This window comes from Acipenser ruthenus, chromosome 47 (genome assembly GCF_902713425.1).
Source record: "Acipenser ruthenus chromosome 47, fAciRut3.2 maternal haplotype, whole genome shotgun sequence".
In the NCBI taxonomy this organism is placed as follows: Eukaryota; Metazoa; Chordata; class Actinopteri; order Acipenseriformes; family Acipenseridae; genus Acipenser; species Acipenser ruthenus.
Genome location: NC_081235.1, coordinates 9,401,409 through 9,424,981, shown reverse-complemented (window position 1 = coordinate 9,424,981; position 23,573 = coordinate 9,401,409). Strand labels below are relative to the sequence as shown.

The 23,573-nt window shown below is 50.9% G+C and overlaps 2 protein-coding genes across 3 annotated transcripts; one reads left to right on the top strand and one right to left on the bottom strand.

Annotated features, from left to right (window-relative positions):
• Positions 1-747: 747 nt before the first annotated feature.
• On the bottom strand, positions 748-6,437 carry LOC131721040 (uncharacterized). Its single transcript, XM_059014013.1, has 4 exons — positions 6,139-6,437; positions 4,446-4,844; positions 2,326-2,472; positions 748-2,040 (listed from the first exon to the last, which is right to left on the bottom strand). The coding sequence occupies exons 1-4, from the start codon at positions 6,308-6,310 to the stop codon at positions 1,823-1,825; spliced, it is 936 nt and encodes a 311-aa protein (XP_058869996.1). The 5' UTR covers positions 6,311-6,437; the 3' UTR covers positions 748-1,822.
• A 726-nt stretch (positions 6,438-7,163) lies between these two features.
• LOC117971433 (fibronectin type III and SPRY domain-containing protein 1-like) lies at positions 7,164-23,510 on the top strand. 2 transcript variants are annotated; one of them, XM_059013909.1, is made up of 14 exons: positions 7,164-7,178; positions 7,472-7,793; positions 9,627-9,722; positions 16,312-16,443; positions 16,562-16,663; positions 17,600-17,622; positions 18,170-18,291; positions 18,987-19,196; positions 19,276-19,374; positions 19,730-19,880; positions 20,634-20,719; positions 21,345-21,596; positions 21,982-22,070; positions 22,272-23,510. In XM_059013909.1, the coding sequence occupies exons 2-14, from the start codon at positions 7,779-7,781 to the stop codon at positions 22,380-22,382; spliced, it is 1,488 nt and encodes a 495-aa protein (XP_058869892.1). In that variant the 5' UTR covers positions 7,164-7,178; positions 7,472-7,778; the 3' UTR covers positions 22,383-23,510. The 2 variants fall into 2 exon arrangements, with proteins under 2 accessions (XP_058869892.1, XP_058869893.1); XM_059013910.1 differs by lacking the exons at positions 7,164-7,178; positions 7,472-7,793 and adding an exon at positions 8,460-8,751 and having other exon boundaries at positions 16,562-16,669.
• The last annotated feature ends 63 nt before the right edge of the window (positions 23,511-23,573 follow it).

Below are 23,573 nucleotides of genomic sequence, written 5' to 3'. Positions count from 1 at the left end.
AACTACAGGACTAGAGTCGAGCAATGTGCTTCAGAACAGAGGCAGCACAAAGAACTACAGGGCTAGAGTCGAGCAATGTGCTTCAGAACAGAGGCAGCACAAAGAACTACAGGACTAGAGTCGAGCAATGTGCTTCAGAACAGAGGCAGCACATGAACTACAGGACTAGAGTCGAGCAATGTGCTTCAGAACAGAGGCAGCACAGAGAACTACAGGACTAGAGTCGAGCAATGTGCTTCAGAACAGAGGCAGCACATGAACTACAGGACTAGAGTCGAGCAATGTGCTTCAGAACAGAGACAGCACATGAACTACAGGACTAGAGTCGAGCAATGTGCTTCAGAACAGAGGCAGCACAGAGAACTACAGGACTAGAGTCGAGCAATGTGCTTCAGAACAGAGGCAGCACAGAGAACTACAGGACTAGAGTCGAGCAATGTGCTTCAGAACAGAGGCAGCACAAAGAACTACAGGACTAGAGTCGAGCAATGTGCTTCAGAACAGAGGCAGCACATGAACTACTGGCTGCAACACATTGACGTCATCTGCTGTATATTATTACTATTATTAAAGCTGAGGCGCCAATAACGTGTACAGGTTTAACTTCGCAGTGTCACGTTTCTGTTGAGATATATATATATATATATATATATACACTGTAGGCTGATGTGAGCAGCTGTGAAGATACATTTGACAATAATAATAATAATAATAATAATAATAATAATAATAATAATAATAATAATAATAATAATAATCTCAATTTATTTACACATCAGCATCACATAGAACTTCAAATTAAACAAACAGGTTTCTATAGAAGTAACCAGATCGAGCCCCGGGATCAATGGAAGCGATAACTAGTCTCAGCGCATCTCTGTGCAAACCGAGCGTTTATGACGCGTCACAGACGCAGAGCACGACTGCCTGTGCTAGGGAGCCCTCTGCTGGTGAGAACTGCAAACTGCAGGTCATAAGCTCCCCATTACTTCTACTGTCGTACACTTCCTGTCCATGTTGCTGAGGAATCAGATACATTCCCAGTGATAATAGATCTCAAGATCTGGTCCTGTTTATTAGATAAACTCTGATATAAAACCACTAGCTAAATGTCATTCATTACTTTGACATGTGTGATGCGTACAGTCCAGCACTATTTAGAGGAGTGATTACTCCTTCCACAGACCCGGACTCAATACCCCTCAGCACTGGCAACGATATTCTCCAGAGATCACTTGCATACAAAGACCTGCAGCCACTAACAGTTTATTACCCAGTGTAGTTCTGCACCGTTAGTTTTGCACGCAGTTTTAGAAATTGTTTCTGACTTTATTATTATTTATTTCTTAGCAGACGTCCTTACCCAGGGTGACTCACAAAAAATACAGATCAAGAATTCCAGTACAATTAAGAGCAAGATATAAAATACAAGGACTTCAGTCCTGATAAGAGCAAATACAAAACCCAGTACGATTTGATGTGGGAGCAGCTCAGGAGCAGAGAACAGTGTTGACAGTTACATCAGGATTAGATAGGAGTGCAGGTGAAATACAAGATACTACAGACTGGGTTGAGTGCAGGATTAAACACAGTGAAACAGGGAGCAGATCAGGGCAAGCTGAGTGCATTAAAGGCAGAGTGCTAGACTGTCCAGATGGGAAGAGGTGAGTTCTACAGGTGTTGTCTTTCCCCCATCAACAAACCTCCCATAAGAAGCTGCTCCGGTCCGCTCCTCGGATCAGGGCCGCTCCGGTCCGCTCCTCGGATCAGGGCCGCTCCGGTCCGCTCCTCGGATCAGGGCCGCTCCGGTCCGCTCCTCGGATCAGGGCCGCTCCGGTCCGCTCCTCGGATCAGGGCCGCTCCGGTCCGCTCCTCGGATCAGGGGTGCAGAGGCATCTTCGCAGCTCTGTGTTGAGCGTGTCGCGGGTGGTTTGGGACGCACCGTTCCTCTGGACGCGCCCGTGCTCACAGCTGTGCTGCTCCTTGGAGGGGGGGGGGACGGCTTCACTCTCCGAACCATGTTCTCATAGATCTGATTCTCTGGAGAGAGAGAGAGAGAGAAGAGAAGAGTGAGGAGAGAAGAGAAGAGAAGAGAAGAGAAGAGAAGAGAGAGGGAGGGAGAGAGAGAGAAGAGAAGAGAGAGGAGAGAAGAGAAGAGAAGAGAAGAGAAGAGAGAGGGAGGGAGAGAGAGAGAAGAGAAGAGAGACGGTGGGTTAGGCTTTGTGTTACATTAATTCCTTATCAAACAAATCAAGTGAAAATCAACAATGATAAATCTCTGCGTAGAAACAGTGTGTTTGTCGGCCCGGCTGGGCTGAGCCGCACCTGTGAGCTGCGGGCTGCTCCTCCTCCACCTTCCATACAGGCAGCGGCACAGCCACACCGCTCCCAGCACAGCTCCCAGTGCTCCCAGTCCCACCAGCAGCCACAGCACCCAGTGTGAGAGAGGAATCTCGAGCTGCTCAGGCCGTTCTGCAACACAAAGAGCCCCGGTCAGTCCAGGCTGCTGACCAGCACAGTGTAAAGAGCCTCGGTCAGTCCGGGCTGCTGACCAGCACAGTGTAAAGAGCCCCGGTCAGTCCGGGCTGCTGACCAGCACAGTGTAAAGAGCCCCGGTCAGTCCGGGCTGCTGACCAGCACAGTGTAAAGAGCCCCGGTCAGTCCGGGCTGCTGACCAGCACAGTGTAAAGAGCCCCGGTCAGTCCGGGCTGCTGACCAGCACAGTGTAAAGAGCCCCGGTCAGTCCGGGCTGCTGACCAGCACAGTGTAAAGAGCCCCGGTCAGTCCGGGCTGCTGACCAGCACAGTGTAAAGAGCCCCGGTCAGTCCGGGCTGCTGACCAGCACAGTGTAAAGAGGTCATTCGGACCATCAGCCCTCCTCCGGCTCACAGCAGATCTAAAAACAAACGCATTTTAAAGATCCCACATAATGATTCTGGCTAATTTCTCGATGTGTCTCGCTAACCTCGCCCCCAGTTTCCTGTGTGAACGAGATTGCTGAGCACAGGGCAGTGAGCTGACAGTGCTGCGGGTTACCAGCGTCACACCGAGAAACCGAGGCGAGAAAACAGTGAAGCAACAGCAAGCCACAGAGGGGAACAGCCGGGAGAGGAGCCAGGCCATGCTGCAGCCTGGGACCAGGTTTCTCATGAAAACAGGAGCCCAGCCTCGTAATAACACTGCAGCCTCGCAGTAACACTGCAGCCTCGTAATAACAGTGCAGCCTCGCAGTAACAGTGCAGCCTCGCAGTAACACTGCAGCCTCACAGTAACAGTGCATCCTCTCAGTAACAGTGCAGCCTCACAGTAACAGTGCAGCCTCGCAGTAACAGTGCAGCCTCACAGTAACAGTGCATCCTCTCAGTAACAGTGCAGCCTCGCAGTAACAGTGCAGCCTCACAGTAACAGTGCAGCCTCGCAGTAACAGTGCAGCCTCGTAATAACAGTGCAGCCTCGCAGTAACAGTGCAGCCTCGCAGTAACAGTGCAGCCTCACAGTAACAGTGCAGCCTCACAGTAACAGTGCAGCCTCGTAATAACAGTGCAGCCTCGCAGTAACACTGCAGCCTCGCAGTAACAGTGCAGCCTCGTAATAACAGTGCAGCCTCACAGTAACAGTGCAGCCTCACAGTAACAGTGCAGCCTCGTAATAACAGTGCAGCCTCGCAGTAACACTGCAGCCTCACAGTAACAGTGCAGCCTCGTAATAACAGTGCAGCCTCGCAGTAACAGTGCAGCCTCGTAATAACAGTGCAGCCTCGCAGTAACAGTGCAGCCTCTCAGTAACAGTGCAGCCTCGTAATAACAGTGCAGCCTCGCAGTAACAGTGCAGCCTCACAGTAACAGTGCAGCCTCACAGTAACAGTGCAGCCTCGTAATAACAGTGCAGCCTCGCAGTAACACTGCAGCCTCGCAGTAACAGTGCAGCCTCGTAATAACAGTGCAGCCTCGCAGTAACAGTGCAGCCTCACAGTAACAGTGCAGCCTCACAGTAACAGTGCAGCCTCACAGTAACAGTGCAGCCTCGCAGTAACAGTGCAGCCTCGCATTAACAGTGCAGCCTCACAGTAACAGTGCAGCCTCGTAGTAACAGTGCAGCTTTGTGGTTGAGTCGTCTCTCTGCACTCAGTCTGCAAGGGGAACAAACAAACCCACAGACCCGCCCCCCCGCCCCCCCGCTTCCAGTCAGAGCGGGACTGAGGGGGGGGGGGGGGGGGGGGGGCTCGGCTCAGAGGCTGCTGCTCTCTGCACTGAGACACACTGAGGGCTGCTCCCCAGTGCCATTATCATCCACAAGAAACAGTTACACAGGATCAAATCGATCTGTAATGCTTCTGTCCCCTGTGCCCTACCCTCTAGACTTTATACTGCCCTCTGCCCCCCTCTCCCTCTCCCTCTCCCTCTCCCCCTCCCCTCCCCTCCCCTCTCTCTCTCCCCTCTCCTCACCCTCTACATACAGCAGGGTCCCATTCCCACAGCTGGTCTGCAGCGCGGGGATCTCCAGGATGACTCTGCAGAAGTAGTGTCCCGAGTCTTGGGGGGTGAGCTGGTTTAGGGTGAGGGCTGAGCCATTGTACCAGGTCCGCTGCACCACACGCTGGAAGGTGTCCTGATTGGACTGGGTTTCTGTCTTGTTGCCGTGGAGCACCGTGTCCGACACCTTGCTCTGCTTCGGGCAGTCTTTGTCGGTCCCGGCCTGCTGGCTGTGTCGGATCCACTCCACCCGGACCCTGTCAGCACCCGCCGGGGTCTGGAAGCTGCAGTTCAGAGTGACAGAGCCATTCCACGAAACAGTCAGGGCTGAGGGAGACTGAGAGACTGAAACACCCTGCCAGAGAGCTCTCACTGCGGGGAGAGGGGAGAGGGGGGAGAGGAGAGGAGAGAGGGGTGAGAGGAGGGGGGAGAGGGTAGAGAGAGGGAGGGGAGAGGGGTGAGAGGAGAGGGGAGAGAGGGGGGGAGGGGAGAGGGGGGGAGGGGAGAGAGGAGGGGTGAGAGGGGTGAGAGGAGGGGGGAGAGGGTAGAGAGAGGGAGAGGAGAGAGGGGAGAGAGAGAGGAGAGAGGAGAGTGGGGAGAGGGGGGAGAGGAGAGGAGAGAGGGGTGAGAGGAGAGGGGAGAGGGGAGAGAGGGGGGGTGAGAGGGGTGAGAGGAGGGGGGAGAGGGTAGAGAGAGGGAGGGGAGAGAGGGGAGAGAGAGAGGAGAGAGGAGAGAGGGGGGAGAGGAGAGGAGAGAGGGGTGAGAGGAGGGGGGAGAGGGTAGAGAGAGGGAGAGGAGAGAGGGGAGAGAGAGAGAGGAGAGAGGAGAGAGGGGAGAGGAGAGAGGAGAGAGAAAGGGGTGAGAGGAGAGGGGAGAGAGGGAGAGGAGAGAGGGGAGGGGAGAGAGGAGAAAGACAAATAAAAGAGGAGAGGTGAGCTGCAGTCTATCTATCACACTGATCATCTCGTCGCTTCTTTTTAAATAATTGTCTGGTGGTGCCTGCTGGAAACACTGGCACTGGAGATGGAAAGGTTGGACATCGCTGCTTTAATTAAGGCAGGACAAATGAAAACATTGTTGATGTGTTAGTTCAAACCTCCTCTTCCTGTAATGCTAGTTTTAACAGAGGCCACCGTTTCTATATTAATCTTCTACGCCTCACTGCAGGTGGGTTTGAACAGCCCCTCGGATCTGCAAAACTCAAACAGTGCAGTGAGACCACAACTCAATCAGACTTCATCATCACAAACAAAGAACAGTCTTCACAGCTTATCTAAAACACAAAGTAGAAAGACAAATGTACATTATCTCCCCTTGTTAACCCAGCTCTACACTAGACTATGAAACTAACCACAGACATACACTTAAGGAAGTGATCTAAACAAACCCTATCAGCCTTTTCTGTGAAAATGACAATCTATAACGTACATGTTAACACTATACATGCACATGTACTTGATAAGAGAAACCAGCACTGTCGACTACAATCGAAACTGCTTCACAGTGATACGCCGTTCAAAGTCCTTTCAGCTAAAGGAGTGATTTTCAAGACGGGAGGGAAAGCGTTTGAAACCCGCAGTGTCGTGTCCCGTGTCCCGTGTCCCGTGTCCCGTGTCCCGTGTCCCGTGTCCCGTGTCCCCCGTCCCCGAGCCCCAGGAGAGCTTACCTGCGCAGGTGAGGAGCTGCAGAAAGACCACACCGTTCCAGCGCCGCATGCTGCCTCCCAGTCCAGCCAGTCCAGCCCAGCCCGGTCCGGTCCGGTTCTCGTTCTCGTTCTCTCTCTCTCTCTCTCTCTCTCTCTCTCTCTCTCTCTCTCTCTCTCTCTTGTAATTTAACATACGTGTATTAGTTATTAATAAAATAAAAACATAACTATACAAAACCAGTAAAGGAAGTGTGTCAGTCTAGCATCACATGAAGCGCTCACCGAGAGAAACCCCCGAATGAGACTGAGAGTCGCTTCCTTCCTCCCACGGGGCGGGGGGGCTGGGCTTCGAACCGAGGGGCTGGGGGGTGGGCTGCCTCATTTGAGACAAGTGGTTTTAAACAATTATTATTATTATTATTATTATTATTATTATTATTATTATTTAGTGGCTGATACCTTTTCCTATTTATATAGGGCCTTAATGGGAAATTGCATTGTTTACATAAAAACTGAACACTGACTGAATTTACCTGAGGTGTATTTATTTACTGAAAAGTTAATTGTGAAACAATGAAACAATGAAATTACAGGGTTTTTAAAACAAAGGACCCCCCTCGCTTTTACTACACAGTATCCGTGCTACACACACACACACACACACACACATCTCTGATCATCCGGAGTGTGTAGAAGCAGATCCTGTGGTAACGCTAGTTATCTTTCGATAGTTAAATCATTATTTCCAAACCCAACACTGCATAGGTGTTAATTCGTCTACACTTTTCAAAGTGTTAATTTAACACTTTTTTTTTCCAACTTTGAAAGTGTTGATTTTATCACCCACAGTGTTAAATTCGCGAATGAAATTTTGCTGTGTGGTTATCATGAGGGACTCGGAGGGAGGCAGCTGTTTTAACTTCGTCCTTAAAGACACGTTTGCCCGCTCGGCTGTAAAGCGTGAGATTACCAGAAGCAGAAAACCACGCGAACCCAAACCACGCGCCCCCCTCCTCCCCTCCTCCCCTCCCCCAAAACAACCAAACACAGCAAAAAAGCAGGTCCGGTTTGTGAATATGTTTGTGTGTTGTGTGAAATAGTTTGTTAAGATGACTTGAAACCTTTATTTTAATTATATATATATATATATATATATATATATATATATATATATATATATATATATATATAATTTAATACTTTTGGATTTTAATTGAATTGAAACACGTGTATTCAGTTTAATTTATTGAATTGATGAATTATCCTAATCTTGAGTGACGCTGGGTTTCGTTGGTCCAAGATTGAGTTATTGTTTTTGTTTTTATAATCTGCTTTTATCTGGGTTCCATTGTAGTTTTCACTATTCACCCTCTCACCCATTACCCGCCGCCCGCTTCCACCCGCCGCTACCCCAACGATTCAACAACCAAGAACTACAACTCCCCTCGAACAGGCAGCAAAGAACTGCGCTTCCCAGAATTCCGCAGCCCGGTGCTGCTGGCCAGGAAGGGCTCGCGCGGCCCCCATCATCAGCACCAGCTTTGTGCTGCAGAGGAGGCGGCGGAGCAGCAACATCCTGGGAACAAAATCCTGGATCAACTGCATGTTCTTCAGCAAAGACGCCCTTCATACTGTGCCGGAGCAAACAGGGAGACGCGGGGATGGGCGACCAGAAGGTAGCCTTGTCTTTATTTATTCTTGCTGTGTGTTTAAAATGTTTTTTTTTTTTTTTTTTTGTAAAGCTGTCAGCATTTTCTAACAAGGGATCTTAAAAAGAAAAAAAAGAAAAAGAAAAATCACTGACAGCGCCGAGCCTGTTATCTGGGGAGCCGGGGGGAGCTGGGGGGTGAGCCGGGGAGCCGGGGGGAACCGGGGAGCCGGGGAGCCGGGGAGCCGGGCGGAGCCGGGGGGTCTTTGATTTATAGGATTTGAAATTACTTTGACAGATGCACGTATTTCCAGACACGCAGGTGATGCATCAGCAACAGAAATGATGCAGAAAGAGATAGCGGGGTTGGTATTTGCAGATCATTCGAGCTTCACGAATCTGCAGCAATATGAATAACAATGTATATACCGCTGATAGAGGAAGAGCCGCCGCCGCTCCCACACAGTGCGATTAGAAATACAATGAAACACCGCGAGGAAAAGAATGCCACATGAAACCAACCGGGTCACGTGCATGGGAAGGGGCTGACATCCCCAGAAATAACAGCGTGCTGGTTTCACGCGTGCTGGTTTCACGCGTGCCGTACTCTGTAGCGCCGGCGTGCAGACAGCACGGATCCGCACGGTGTCGGGAGAGGATTAGCCCTTGTTTTATTAGCAGTACTATGCTAGCCAATCAGAGTGCAGCGTCCTGACAGGAGAAGGCGTGTTACCTTTGTAAGGACAGCGCGTTATTAAGCCCGGAGTGTTTTCCAAAACATCTGTGCAGATCAATGGCTCGACCGTTGAGGCTGTGACGCGGACACGGAGTACAGTCTGCTCCGCTGTGTCCAGTAATGCGTGTGATTGAGAGTGAGTGGCGAGGGCTCGCAGGAATTCATCAGAAAGAGTAAAGAGAGAAGGAGCGTTAATTATTCAACAGCACTGGACAGACAGCACCCGGATGCGACGTTAGGACTTCTGAAGGTTTGAAATCAAGCCTAATAATTCAATAATGTGAGCGCGGTCTTGCACGCGTGTGTCTGCTGTATCTGAATAATAATAATAATAATAATAATAATAATAATAATAATACTGCTTCTAATAATACTAGTTTGCATTGAGAGGTAAATAGACTGTAGTTTTATAAAGACGGCAGGAATAGTTCAAAGTACACAGCGGTTATCGTGCCCCTCACCCGCATTGAACTCCTAGAGGGAGCGCTGACGTGTGTTTCACGCACACTAGATACAGAGCCGAGTGTCTGTGTGTCTGTGTCTGTGTGTGTGTCTGTGTGTGTGTGTGTCTGTGTGTTTGTCTTGACCGCGTGTGTGTGTCTGTCTGTCTGTGTCTGTGTGTGTGTGTGTGTCTGTCTGTCTGTCTGTGTGTCTGTCTGTGTGTTTGTCTTGACCGCGTGTGTGTGTGTCTGTCTGTCTGTGTGTCTGTCTTGACCGCGTGTGTGTGTGTCTGTCTGTCTGTGTGTCTGTCTTGACCGCGTGTGTGTGTCTGTCTGTCCTGTCTGTCTGTCTGTGTGTGTGTGTGTGTGTCTGTCCTGACTGTCTGTCTGTCTGTGTGTTTGTCCTGACCGCGTATGTCTGTCTGTGTGTTTGTCTTGACCGCGTGTGTGTGTGTCTGTCTGTCTGTGTGTCTGTCTTGACCGCGTGTGTGTGTGTCTGTCTGTCCTGTCTGTCTGTGTCTGTGTGTGTGTGTGTGTGTCTGTCCTGTCTGTCTGTCTGTCTGTGTGTTTGTCTTGACCGACCGCGCGTGTGTGTGTGTGTGTGTGTGTGTGTGTCTGTCTGTCTGTCCTGTCTGTCTGTCTGTCTGTGTGTCTGTCTTGACCGCGTGTGTGTGTGTGTCTGCAGGACGGGATGCAGAAGATCATCACCACGCTGGCCGTGAAGAACGAGGAGATCCAGAACTTCATTCTGCTGCTGAAACAGAGTCTGCAGAATATAGAGGTACCAACCCGACCTCAACCACAGTTTGCCAGTTTTGTAAAATTCTTCCTCAACACCCATGACTCTCTCCTCTCGCCTCTCCGCGCTCTCCTCTCTGCGCTCTCCTCTCTCCTCTCTGCGCTCTCCTCTCTCCTCTCTCCTCTCTCCTCTCTCTCTCTCGCTGTCAAATTCAAATTCAAATTCAAATTCAAAAATGCTTTATTGGCATGACGAGAGCGCTCAGGTATTGCCAAAGCTTTTATAATACAAAACAGAAATAATAAAACGGAAATACAATTACAGAACCTAACAAACACAAAAAACCATTGTTCCCTTCCCTTTGAACGATATAACTACCTCCCTCCCTCCCTCCCTCCCTCCCTCCTCATCACCCGTACCCCCCTGGTCGTGTATGCAGGGTGTCACACACTGTCCCTCAGGTTGTGGCAGGCAGACACATACTGTGCTCCTAGATTTGCAGTTCGCTCCTCCTCTCCTAGAAGGATGGGGATTTTACTCGAAATGGAGAGGAGGTTAAACTCTGCCATTTGTTTTTTGAATTGGGGGATATATCTCTCCCGTATCTCTATGTATTTTGAGCAGGACAACAGGAAGTGCATTTCTGTCTCTACCTCTCCCAGATCACAGTGACCGCACAGCCTTTTTTCTTTGGCAATCCAGGTTTTTTTGTGCCGGCCAGTTTCGATGGCCAGGCTGTGGTCACTGAGTCTGTACTTGGTCAGGATCTGTCTATGTTTTGTGTTTTTGACCCTGACCAGATATTCTGCCAGGGTAAATTCTTTTTTTAGGGCCAGATAGCATTGTAATTTATTGTGTGATTCAATTTCGTTATTCCAGTGTACTTTATAATTGTTTTCCAGATTTAGATTAATTTGTTTCATTTTTTGTGCTGGGAGTTTTTTGTTGGTGGTGTTCTGAAGCTCGCTGGTATTAATTTGACTTATTTGGCTGAGCTTCAGTACCATTCTACTGAGGGGATTCTCTTGTGGGGGCTGTGAGCAGCTCCGCAGTGCAGTGTGGTGGTAGGACTGCGGATCAGCCTGCTGTAGATGGACCCAGTAGTTGAGCGCTCGTTTCTGTATGGAGTGGAGTAAGGGGAACCGGCCCAATTCAGCCCTGCAAGCGCTATTGGCTGCACTCCTGTGAACCTGCAGGAGGTGTTTACAGAATTCCAGATGGAAATTCTCTATGGGGCTTTGATCCCATTTTTTATAATCAGGGTTCATAAGGGGACCCCATACTTCACTACCATACAGAAGGATTGGCTTTATTATGCTGTCGAAAATTTTTAGCCAAATTTTTATTGGTGGTTTAATTTTGTATAGCCGATTCTTTATTGCATAAAAAGCCCTGCGCGCTTTATCTCTTAATGCATTTATAGCCAGGTTGAAGTTCCCAGACGCACTGATTTTTAGACCCAGGTAATTGTAGCTGGTGCTATGCTCCAAGGTGTTGTTTCCCAGGGTGAAGTGGTACCTGTTTCCCTGAGATCTGGCTTTCTTCTGGAATACCATAACTCTGGTCTTGTCCAGGTTTACTGTCAGTGCCCATTTCTGACAGTACTGCTCCAGCAGTGCCAGGCTCTGCTGCAACCCCTGTTCAGTGGGTGACAGCAGGACCAGGTCATCTGCATAGAGCAGGAATTTGATTTCTTTGTCGTGTAGAGTGATGCCAGGGGCTGCAGACTGTTCCAGCACCGTAGCCAACTCGTTGATGTAGATGTTGAACAGTGTTGGGCTCAGACTGCAGCCCTGTCTCACTCCACGCCCTTGGGTGAAAAACCCTGTTCTTTGGTTTCCAATTTTCACACCACACTTATTCTCTGTATACATTGACTTAATGATGTCATAAATTTTACCCCCTACACCGCTCTCAAGAATTCTAAGGAATAGACCTGGATGCCAAATTGAGTCGAATGCTTTTTTAAAATCTATAAAACAAGCAAAGATTTTTCCTTTATTTTTTTGGTGCACATGTTTGTTTATTAGGGTGTGTAGGGTGTAAACATGGTCAGAGGTGCGGTAATTTGGCAGAAATCCAATCTGACTCTTACTCAAGACATTGTGTTCGGTAAGGAAGGCCAGTATCCGGGCATTAATGATACTGCAGAACACCTTCCCCAGATTACTGCTCACACATATGCCTCGGTAATTATTGGGGTCGAATTTATCTCCACTTTTATGAATTGGTGTTATTAGCCCTTGGTTCCAGATGTCAGGGAAACAGCCCGCAGCCAGGATGAGGTTGAATACTTTGAGCAGGGCCTCCTGCATCCTGGGGCTGCTGTGTTTCAGCATCTCGTTTATGATGCTGTCGGGCCCGCAGGCTTTCCTGGGCTTGAGGGCTTGGAGCTTTTCTTTTAGCTCTGGTCCTGTTATTGGGAAGTCCAGTGGGTTCTGATTGTCCTTAATTTTGGTTTCCAATTTGTTTAGTTTTTTTAATATTGAATTTTGGTCTGGGTTTAATTCGTTTTCGTCTAATTCTTGATAAAGTTTATCAAAGTAATTTTTCCAAATGTTACCATTTTTGATTGCCAATTCATGACTAGTTTTTGATGTGTTTAATTTGTTCCATAGTTCCCAAAAGGAATTTTGCTCTATGGATTCTTCAATTTGGGATAATTGTTTGGACACGTGTTCTTCTCTTTTCTTATTGAGAAGGTGTTTGTATTGTTTCAGAGCCTTGCAGTAGCTGAGTCTCAGTTCAATATTGTTTGGCTCTCTGTGTTTCTGGTTTGACAATTTTCTTAATTCTTTTCTGTTTGTTTTACACTCCATGTCAAACCATTTTTCATTTGATTTCTTTTTAGAATTAGTTTTTTTCTTGTTTGTTTTCTTGAGTTTTGATTTTGTTGCTGTTGTTTCGAATATAAAATTGATTTCTTTGATGGCCGAATTGATTCCATTTTTGTCTAATTTAAAAAATTTAGTTAGAAAGCTGTTTAGCATACTTTCTATTTCTGCACTATGAATTGTTTGTTTATATTCCTCAGCACTGCTTTGTGTCCACTTATAGGCTGGTTTAAGACCGTATAATTTGGCGGGTGGGGTCGGGTTTGAATTATTTAGTTTTGGATTCGTTTTTAGATACAGGACTGTTTGGCAGTGGTCTGATAGGGGGTTTTGTTGCCGGACTATAAATGCATTAATAGATTCTGGGTCCATGTCTGTGATAGCGTAGTCCACTACACTATTACCTAGAGCAGAGCTGTATGTATATCTGCCCTGAGAATCCCCTCTGATCCTGCCGTTAATGATGTACAGACCCAGGCCTTTACAGATATGCAGTACCTGCTTCCCACTCTTGTTCACCACACTGTCAAAACTATTCCTCTGTGTGGTGATGGGTGTGTGGTACAAAGAGGTCTGCTGTCCAATCACATGGCTGTTCCCCTCTGTGCTGATGTAGTCGACCTCTCTGCCGGTCCTGGCATTGAGATCTCCACACAGCAGCACAGAGCCCAGGGATTGGAAATGGCTAATTTCTGATTGTAAATTTTGGAAGCACCCCTCTCGGTGGTAGGGGGAGTCAATTGGTGGCATGTAAACTGCGCACAGGAATGTGTCAGATTGGGATTGGATGATTTTTTTTTCAATTTTGAGCCATAAATGTGTCTCTCCTCTTTTAATGGGAGAGACAGTGTTTTTAAGTTCCTCTTTGTACCACACAATGATGCCCCCCGAGTCCCTGCCACGTTTGATGTGGGGGTTCTTTAGGGAGGGGACTATCAGTTCCCTGTATCCATTGGGACAGTGTGTGGACACGTCCGCACGACTCCATGTTTCATGGAGGATTATTACCTCCATGTTATTTATACTATTTACAAAGTCTGGGTCTGTGCTCTTCATTCCAAAGGTTGAGGAGCACAGACCCTGGATATTCCAGCTACTTATTTTAAATGATGCAATTTTTGTTAACAAAAAATCTATGGTTTATAGTAGTAAAGAAATAAGAAGTGACAAAGTTTTACATTTTCATATTTAAATTTGGTTATGATTTATATATTTATACTATATTACTGTTATTTTCCTTAATTTTGTGGTATACAGGTGATACATTAGCTAATTAGCTTAGTGCAGATAAGGTTTAGGAGATGTCTTATCTCGTTCAGCTCCGTGCTGGCGGGGTTTCCTGGCCGACGGGACACGGCTGCAGCATAGCTGTGCTGCGGGGGCTGGGGGGAATGCGGGTGACGTGGGGGTCCCTGGCGTCGCTCCTGCTGATTGGCAGCTCTGTGGTGGGGGCGTGGCCTGGGGGGCTGGATGGAATGCGGGGGGCGGGGGGGTCCCAGGCGCTGCTCCTGCTGACTGGCAGCTCTGTGGTGGGGGCGTGGTCTGGGGTGCTGGGGGATCCTAGGAGCTCGGGGGCGGCTGGGCGTGCTCCTGGTCTCGGTGTAGGGTGTGCTGGTAAGCTCTCGGCCCAGGGCGATGTCCTTGAGGGATTTAGCAAAAAGCTTCATGCCCTCCCTGTTGAGGTGCACCTGGTCGTACATGTGGTGGGGCCTGATGTGGTGGTGGTGTGCCAGGTGCACGCTGGGTAGCAGGGCGCAGCCCCGGGACACCTCTGTGTTGATGCTGTGGATGATGTGGAAGGGCACGTCCGCTCGGGGCAGCAGGGTGGACACAATGACTTTGGCGCTGGGGTATTCTCTGGCTGCTGTTTCTGCCACCTGCCGCAGGGATCTGGCCACATCTCCTCTGTCTGCGCGCAGGTTGTTGGTGCCGGTGTGGATCACAATGTATTTCGGGCTCCTCTGTCTGCTTTTGGACAGGATTTGTAGGGCGCTCTGTGTTGTTGGGCACTTGATCTTGTCGACACTTCGGCCAGGGAAAAGCCGTCTTTCGTCCAGGTACCTCCCGTTCGAATCTATTATGATGAGCACCTCCGCACTGCCCTGCTGCTCTGACTGTGTGTTTGGGGCTGTCCGTGTGTCTGCCTGTGTGGCTGGTGTTGTGTGTGTGGCTGGTGTTGTGTGTGTGTTTGGGGCTGTCTGTGTGTCTGTCTGTGTGGCTGGTGTTGTGTGTGTGTTTGGGGCTGTCTGTGTGTCTGCCTGTGTGGCTGGTGTTGTGTGTGTGTTTGGGGCTGTCTGTGTGTCTGCCTGTGTGGCTGGTGTTGTGTGTGTGTGTATTTGGGGCTGTCTGTGTGTCTGCCTGTATGGCTGGGGTTGTGTGTTAGTGTCTGGGTTGTCAGTGTGTGTGTCGGTGCAGTCCCGGCGGGTACTTTGATGCTCTTGTGCTGCTGGTGTGCGGAGCTGGCTGCCTCTCAGTCCCTCCAGCTCTCTCTGCAGGCTCCTCAGCTCTCTGTGCTGTGCTGTCCTGGTCAGTTCCTCTCTCAGTCTCCGCAGCTCTGTCTTCATGGCCTGGTTGTCCTCCTCCAATCCTCTCATCGCCGCTCTCAGCTCCTGAACCTCGGCCCTGTGTTCTGTCTTCAGCCTGTGCACCTCGTCCCTGAGCTGCTCTGATGGGCTGGTCTGGCTCAAGGTGGCCAGCTTGTGCTCAGTGTGTTCCCTGAACTCTGTGAACTGCAGCTCCAGCACTGACAGGCACTCCTTCAGGGCTCTGATGTTGCTGACCTGTCTGGGGGAGTCAGTGACAGGGCTGTGCTGGGGGCGGGGAGGCTGCCTGCTGCGTTGTGCTGGGGGTGGGGGGAGAGGCTGGGGGTTTGCAAGCTCTGGTATTGTCTTCGCTCTCTCCACACGCTCTCTAAATGCTGGGAAGCTGTGTTCAAACAGGTCCAGGCTGCTCTCTCTGCCCTGCACCATGACAGTACCATTGTTGTAGACATTGACAGTGAGCATGACGCTGTCAGCATCACTGTCCTCGAACACGGTCAGCTGCCTGCCTCTGCCGATGCCTCCCTTGCGGATGTTGCAGTAGGTGCTGCACAGCGCAGAGTGCCAGGCACTGGGGTGCTCGGTGTAGAGCAGCAGGTTGCACTTGACCCTGCAGTTGTCCACTGTGGAGTAGTTTGCTATGAGAGTCTCTGGGGACTCCCTCAGCACTCTGTCTTTGTAATTTTTTCTTTGCTTTGCAGAGCTCAGCTCCTCTGGGTATTCTATTTCAATGCTGCAGCAGCCGTTGCTGCTCAGCCTGTCTAAAACTGTTACATTTTCAAATGTATCAAATTCACTGGCAGTTGGGAGGCCCTCTCCAACTGTCACTTCACTCTGCATTTTTCAAAATTCCCACGGCAGTTTGTATGAAGCTATACTGACTTCTCTTGCAGATTACAGGTGATGATGACTATTATTATTATTATTATTTTTTTTTTTATTGGTATTTTTTGTTGTATTTTATTTATCTTGCTGGTTAATATATATTCTTACCTCCTGTTTCTGTGCTCTATTCTGGCTGCCTGTCTCTCTGTTCTCAGTATTTCTTCTGTCTTTCTTTAGTTTTTCTTTTCTTTTCTTTTCATTATTTTTCTTTCAAAATGTTCTCCTTGTCTTCAGTAAATCTTCATTTAGTATTTTATGCAAAAAAATTTCACAATTTATGACTTTAACTACTTTTAAAACGCTAATGTTTAAGAGCTCATTTTCTCGTGCTGTGCTCTCTCTCTCTGGTAAAGCATCTCTCTGTCTCTGCAGGTGAACTCCAGTCAGGCTCAGGCAGAGCTGGAGTCGGAGTTCAGCTCTCTATACAACGTCCTGGACGAGCTGAAGGACAGCATGCTGACCAAGATCAAGCAGGAGAGAGCGAGCAAGACCTATGAGCTACAGGTGGGGAGAGAAGGGGAGGGGAGAGGAGAGGAGAGGGGAGCGGATATCAAGCAAAGGTGAGCCAGCAGGAGCTACAAGCTGCAAGCAGTGACAGATCTTTCGCTATGTCTCTCTGCAGACTCAGCTGAGCGCGTGCACGAAGGCGCTGGAGAGCTCGGAGGAGCTGCTGGAGCTGGCCAATCAGACACTGTGCACGGCCGAGAGTGACGACTTCATCCAGGTGCGTGTGTGTGTCTCAGTGTCTCTGTGTGTCTCTGTGTGTCTGTGTCTCTGTGTGTGTGTGTGTGTGTCTGTGTGTGTGTGTGTCTCTGTGTGTGTGTGTGTGTGTGTGTGTGTGTGTCTCTGTGTGTCTCTGTGTCTCTGTGTGTGTGTGTCTGTGTCTCTGTGTGTGTGTGTGTGTCTCTGTGTGTGTGTGTCTCTGTGTGTGTGTGTCTGTGTGTGTGTGTGTGTGTCTCTGTGTGTCTCTGTGTGTGTGTGTGTGTGTGTCTCTGTGTGTGTGTGTGTCTGTGTCTCTGTGTGTGTGTGTGTGTGTCTCTGTGTCTCTGTGTGTGTGTGTCTCTGTGTGTGTGTGTGTCTGTATCTCTGTGTGTGTGTCTCTGTGTGTGTGTGTGTGTCTGTATCTCTGTGTGTGTGTCTCTGTGTGTGTGTGTGTGTATCTCTGTGTGTGTGTGTCTCTGTGTGTGTGTGTGTATCTCTGTGTGTGTGTGTGTGTGTGTGTGTGTGTCTCTGTGTGTGTGTGTGTCTCTGTATCTCTGTGTGTGTGTCTCTGTGTGTGTGTGTGTGTGTGTGTGTGTGTGTGTGTGTCTCTGTGTGTGTGTGTGTGTGTGTGTGTGTCTCTGTGTGTGTGTGTGTCTCTCTGTGTGTGTGTCTCTGTGTCTCTATGTGTGTGTGTGTCTCAGTGTGGAGTTAGCAGTCAGAGGTTCTGAAGCGAGTGCAGTGCAGTGCAGACTGGAGCCCCTCCAGGTCGGGTTCGGATTCTAAAGTTTTAACCCTGCTCTCCACTGTCAGTAGAGTCCTGTGCACTAGAAAGCACTGCAGAGCAGGAAAGAAGCAATGCTCAGGACTGCTGGCAATTGCATGAGCCGGTCTGCGTGTGGATTTCACTGACTTCTCTCTCTCTCTCTCTCTCCTCTGTCTCTCTGCTTGCTCTCTCAAGGCTGCCAGGCAGATTAAGGATAGGTATTGTAAACTCTCTGATTCATCCCAGAGCTGCGTTTCACGTGCTCATGTTGTTTTTATTATTAGTTTATTTTGCTCTGACTCCTCCCCCGCTCTGACTCCTCCCCCGCTCTGACTCCTCCCCCGCTCTGGCTCCTCCCCTGCTCTGACTCCTCCCCTGCTCTGGCTCCTCCCCGGCTCTGACTCCTCCCCGGCTCTGACTCCTCCCCGGCTCTCAGTCACCTCTAGAGTTTTACTCATCGTTTGGTTTCTGTTATAAAATGTTTGTCCCCTAGGAGGCAGTGTTCACCATGTATTTGCTCTGGAGTCTCCAGCACCCCTCACCTGATCATCGTGTAGTTGAATGTGCTTCATCCTTTCATGTAGTCGCTTGCCTGCTGCTGTTTCACTTGTAATTGTGTAATCTGTTATTCTACCGTATCACTGATCGATTGCACTTCAATTACGCATTTTTGTCATTCAATCATTCTTGTATTTATCAACCACTTCTGGTGATGCCAATAGTTTAAAAAAAGAACACCCCTCCCTTTTCTCTCCCCCACGGCAGTGTTACCATGGCACCCGCGTTCCGCCTGTCTCTCAAGGCCAAGGTCAGCGACAGCATGAGCCACCTGATGGTGGACTTCAGCCGGGAAAGAAGCCAACTGAAGAGCCTGTCCTTCCTGCCAGGTGAGGGGGATCGAGGGTCTCTTTGTCTGTGTGTGCTCATCAGCCTGGCTTCCTGATGTGTGTGACTCTCTCCCTCTCTCCTGGGACCCCTGTGATGGCTCTCTCTCAGTGTGTGACTCTGCTCTCTCCTCAGTCCTGGGACCCCTGTGATGGCTCTCTCTCAGTGTGTGACTCTCTGCTCTCTCCCTCTCTCCTGGGACCCCTGTGATGGCTCTCTCTCAGTGTGTGACTCTCTCCCTCTCTCCTCAGTCCTGGGACCCCTGTGATGGATCTCTCTCAGTGTGTGACTCTCTGCTCTCTCCCTCTCTCCTGGGACCCCTGTGATGGCTCTCTCTCAGTGTGTGACTCTCTCCCTCTCTCCTGGGACCCCTGTGATGGCTCTCTCTCAGTGTGTGACTCTCTCCCTCTCCCTCAGTCCTGGGACCCCTGTGATGGATCTCTCTCAGTGTGTGACTCTCTGCTCTCTCCCTCTCTCCTGGGACCCCTGTGATGGCTCTCTCTCAGTGTGTGACTCTCTCCCTCTCTCCTGGGACCCCTGTGATGGCTCTCTCTCAGTGTGTGACTCTCTCACTCTCTCCTGGGACCCCTGTGATGGCTCTCTCTCAGTGTGTGACTCTCTGCTCTCCCTCTCTCCTCAGTCCTGGGACCCCTGTGATGGATCTCTCTCAGTGTGTGACTCTCTGCTCTCTCCTCAGTCCCCGGGACCCCTGTGATCGATCTCTCCCAGTGCCTGGTTGCTGATAACTGCGTGACTGTGGTGTGGAGCGTCCCGGGGGAGGATGCCAAGATTGAGCACTTCGACCTGGAGTACCGGCGCACTGACCACGAGGGGGCTCCACGCGGCAGAGAGGAGCACCCCTGGATGGTGGTGGAGGGGATCAGAGGGAGCGAGTACACCCTGAGAGGTGAGGGAGGGGGGCAGGGGGACTCATTGATTACCTGCCTGGTGTTTCTATGGTGAAAGTGACCCCTCTCTGTGTGCAGGTCAGCGGTTCGACACGCGGTTCATGACGTTCCGTGTGAAGGCGTGTAACAAGGCCGTGGCGGGAGAATTCTCCGAGCCCGTTACCCTGGAAACCAGCGGTACGTAGCGGGCAGCGAGCGAGTGGATACTCCCACACGGGTCTGCTTCACCCAGCAGCTTACTTACACTCAGCAATATATTACAGTGCGGTGGCTGCTGCTTGTGGCTTCTTAAATAGGAGGGGCTGAGAGGGGAGATGTGTGGACCTTGTCTCACTGCCTCCCCCTCCTCTCTCTCCTCTCCCCCTCCTCTCTCCCCCCTCTCTCTCCTCTCCCCCTCTCTCTCTCTCTCTCTCTCTCTCTCTCTCTCTCTCTCTCCCCCTCTCTCTCTCTCTCCCCTCTCTCTCTCCCCCTCTCTCTTCTCTCCCCTCTCCCCCTCTCCCCCTCCTCTCCTCTCCCCCCTCTCTCTCCACAGCCTTCGTGTTCAAGCTGGACTCTGGCTCCTCTCATCAGAACCTGCGTGTGGAGGGTCTCAGTGTGGAGTGGGACTCGACGGGGGGGAAGGTGCTGGAGATGAAGAAGGAGATGAAGACCCGGCCGGCCTCCCCGCTCAACTCCCCGGCCAGGTGAGACCTCACTGCGCACTGCTCCGTGTCTCTCATTGTGAGACCTCACTGCGCACTGCTCCATGTCTCTCACTGTGAGACCTCACTGCGCACTGCTCCGTGTCTCTCATTATGAGACCTCACTGCGCACTGCTCCGTGTCTCTCATTATGAGACCTCACTGCGCACTGCTCCGTGTCTCTCACTGTGAGACCTCACTGCGCACTGCTCCGTGTCTCTCACTGTGAGACCTCACTGCGCACTGCTCCGTGTCTCTCGCTGTGAGACCTCACTGCGCACTGCTCCGTGTCTCTCGCTGTGAGACCTCACTGCACACAGCTCCATGTCTCTCACTGCGAGACCTCACTGCGCACTGCTCCGTGTCTCTCGCTGTGAGACCTCACTGCGCACTGCTCCGTGTCTCTCGCTGTGAGACCTCACTGCGCACTGCTCCGTGTCTCTCACTGTGAGACCTCACTGCGCACTGCTCCGTGTCTCTCGCTGTGAGACCTCACTGCGCACTGCTCCGTGTCTCTCGCTGTGAGACCTCACTGCGCACTGCTCCGTGTCTCTCACTGTGAGACCTCACTGCGCACTGCTCTGTGTCTCTCACTGTGAGACCTCACTGCGCACTGCTCCATGTCTCTCACTGTGAGACCTCACTGCGCACTGCTCCGTGTCTCTCATTGCGAGACCTCGTTCATTATCTCTATATTTCCTGACACACACTTCCGTATTTAATCTCCTTCCGCCCCCCTGCCCTGCCCCCCCCCAGGTCCGCCATGATGATGTCACCCAAGAGAACGCCCATGGCGCGGGGGAGCCGGGATCGATTCACAGCCGAGTCCTACACTGTGCTGGGTGAGCGTGAGTGTGAGGGTGTGTGTCAGTGTCAGAGTGTGAGGGTGTCAGAGTGTGAGGGTGTCAGAGTGTGTGTTGTCATGGTATGTCAGTGTGAGGGTGTGTGTGTGTGTGTGTGTCATTGTCAGTGTGAGGGGGTGTGTGTCATGGTGTGTGTGTGTCAGAGTGTGAGTGTGTCAGTGTGAGTGTGTCAGTGTGTGTGTGTGTCATGGTGTGTCAGTGTGATGGTGTGTGTGTGTGTGTGTGTGTGTGTGTGTGTGTGTGTGTGTGAGTGTGAGTGTGTGTGTGTGTCATGGTGTGTCAGTGTGAGGGTGTGTGTGTGTGTGTGAGTGTGAGTGTGTGTGTGTCATGGTGTGTCAGTGTGAGGGTGTGTGTGTGTGTGTGTGTGTGTGTGTGTGTGTGTGTGTCAGTGTGAGTGTGTGTGAGTGTGTGTGTGTGTCATGGTGTGTGAGTGTGAGTGTGTGTGTGTCATGGTGTGTCAGTGTGAGGGTGTGTGTGTGTGTGTGTGTCAGTGTGAGGGTGTGTGTGTGTGTGTGTGTGTCATGGTGTGTGTGTGTGTGAGTGCGTGTCATGGTGTGTGTTTCCAGACGCTGCTCTGACCCCTCTCCGTCGTCCCGTCCCCCAGCGGACACTGCGCTGGACTGCGGGCAGCACTACTGGGAGGTGCGTTTCGATAAGGACAGCAAGGCGTTCGCGGCCGGCCTCGCGCTGCGCTCCCTCGGGAAGTTCGACCAGCTCGGCAAGACCAGCGCCTCCTGGTGTCTGCATCTGAACAACTGGCTGCAGACCAGCTTCACCGCCAAGCACAACAACAAGGCCAGGAGCCTGGAGGGGCCGGTGCCAGACAGGCTGGGGGTGCACTGCAGCTACGAGGAGGGTGAGAGAGAGACTGGGGGTGCACTGCAGCTACGAGGAGGGTGAGAGAGAGACTGGGGGTGCACTGCAGCTATGAGGAGGGTGAGAGAGAGACTGGGGGTGCACTGCAGCTACGAGGAGGGTGAGAGAGAGACTGGGGGTGCACTGCAGCTACGAGGAGAGTGAGAGAGAGACTGGGGGTGCACTGCAGCTACGAGGAGAGTGAGAGAGAGATGGGGAGAGAGACTCTGGGTGCACTGCAGCTGTGAGGAGGGTGAGAGAGAGACTGGGGGGAGAGAGACTGGGGGTGCACCTCAGCTACGAGGATGGAGGGAGGGAGGGAGGGAGGGACGGGGTGCTTCTACAAGCACAGTATTAACCCCTTGCTCCCCTCCCTGTTGTTTCAGGTCTCCTCTCATTCTATAACGCTCACACCAAGCAGCTGCTCCACACCTTCAAGACCAAGTTCACTCAGCCTGTGGTACCGGCCTTCATGGTGAGTGTGAGCCCTGGCCCCGCCCCCTCCCCTCGGCCCCGCCCCCCTCCCCTCGGCCCCGCCCCCCGTCCCCGCCCCCTGTATCAGCACAGACGGATCACACTCCTCTAACAGTCTGATAGTTGAATCCGTACCATGCTGTGTGAGAGTGAGCTCTGTGCTCCAGTGTAACCCTGCCCCTGCCTCTGCTGCCCCCTGCAGGTGTGGAACGGAAGCTTCTCGGTGCAGACCGGCCTGCAGGTCCCGAGCACCATCAAGTGTCTCCAGAAACGCAACAGCGGAACCAGCAGCTCCACCGCCAGCCTGACCTAGAACCGGGGAGCGGCGCCTAGAACCGGGGAGCGGCGCCTAGAACCGGGGAGCGGCACCTAGAACCGGGGAGCGGCGCCTAGAGCTTCCCCAAGCGCATTCCCACTTACATGAATGCAGTCGCAATATATCCGAATATACCGTGTGCGCACGCATATGTGTGTGCGCATGCGTGTGTGTGCTCGTGTGTTCGTATGTGTGTGTGCGCTCGTGTGTGTATGTGTGTGCTTGGGTGTGTGCTTGTATGTGTGTGTGTGCGCACGCGTGTGTGTGCTTGTGTGTGCGTGTGCTCATGTGTGTGCTTGTATGTGTGTGTGTGTGCGTGTGCTCGTGTGTGTGCGCGTGTGTGTGCGCGTGTGCTCGTGCGTGTGTGCTCGTATGTGTGCTCATGTGTGTCCTTGTATGTGTGTGTGTGTGTGTGTGTGCGTGCATGTGCTTGTATGTGTGTGCTCGTGCGCGTGCGCGTGTGCTCGTGCTGCACAGGCTGCTATTGCTGCATTTTTAATTAACTTCATGGGGTTGTTTTTAATACTGTGGATGGTGCCACCTGGTGGCTCCTGTACTGGCCCGGGTCTGCAAGTTCTGTAGCGATGATGTCACAATACCCCCATGAGAGACGGGGAGACAGACAGGTAATCAGGGAGGCAGTGAGACTAAATAAACACATTTATGAAATCCTGTGATCCCAAAAGCTATAGATTATAGATGGGTTTTTTTTGTATCAATATGAAGTCATTAATGTTTACCCTGGAATCGACACAAGAAACTCTTCCCAGGAGAGTTTCCTCAGCTCAGCTCTGCAAAGGAAGGCTGGGTAGCCCTTCCCATTACCAGAGTAACCTTACCCAATTATAGTAGGAATAACACTGAGCATAACTATATAGAAACATGCGTAACCTTCAGGTATGTAGTGTTGAAGTTCATACTTCCATTATGATGTTCAGCTTTAAATTGAGTACACTGGTGATTACCCTGCCTGACCAGCAGGTGTCACCATGGCTCCTTAACTGACAAATGGAATTTTTATACAGCAAAATTTGGAGGGGAGGGGGAGACGAGGGGTAGACGAGACGAGATTAAGAATCATGAATGTTTTGAAAATCAGTGCAAATTAAAATCTGCTTTTTTTCATGACTGCTTCTCAATGATTCGGTTGTGTCTCTGTGTAATTCCAGCATTGCAAAGCAAAGGTGA

What these genes read in the sequence shown, in the direction of transcription:
- LOC131721040 (XM_059014013.1), bottom strand. Translation starts at nt 6,310, where the DNA reads ATGTTAAATTACAAGAGAGAGAGAGAGAGAGAGAGAGAGAGAGAGAGA. An exon ending in GCAGCTCCTCACCTGCGCAG is followed by an intron (nt 4,845 to 6,138) that starts GTAAGCTCTCCT and finishes CTCTCCCCGCAG; the next exon opens with TGAGAGCTCTCTGGCAGGGT. An exon ending in GAGCAGCCCGCAGCTCACAG is followed by an intron (nt 2,041 to 2,325) that starts GTGCGGCTCAGC and finishes CTCTCTCTCCAG; the next exon opens with AGAATCAGATCTATGAGAAC.
- LOC117971433 (XM_059013909.1), top strand. An exon ending in GCCAGGCAGATTAAGGATAG is followed by an intron (nt 17,623 to 18,169) that starts GTATTGTAAACT and finishes CCCCCACGGCAG; the next exon opens with TGTTACCATGGCACCCGCGT. An exon ending in CGAGTCCTACACTGTGCTGG is followed by an intron (nt 20,720 to 21,344) that starts GTGAGCGTGAGT and finishes CCCGTCCCCCAG; the next exon opens with CGGACACTGCGCTGGACTGC.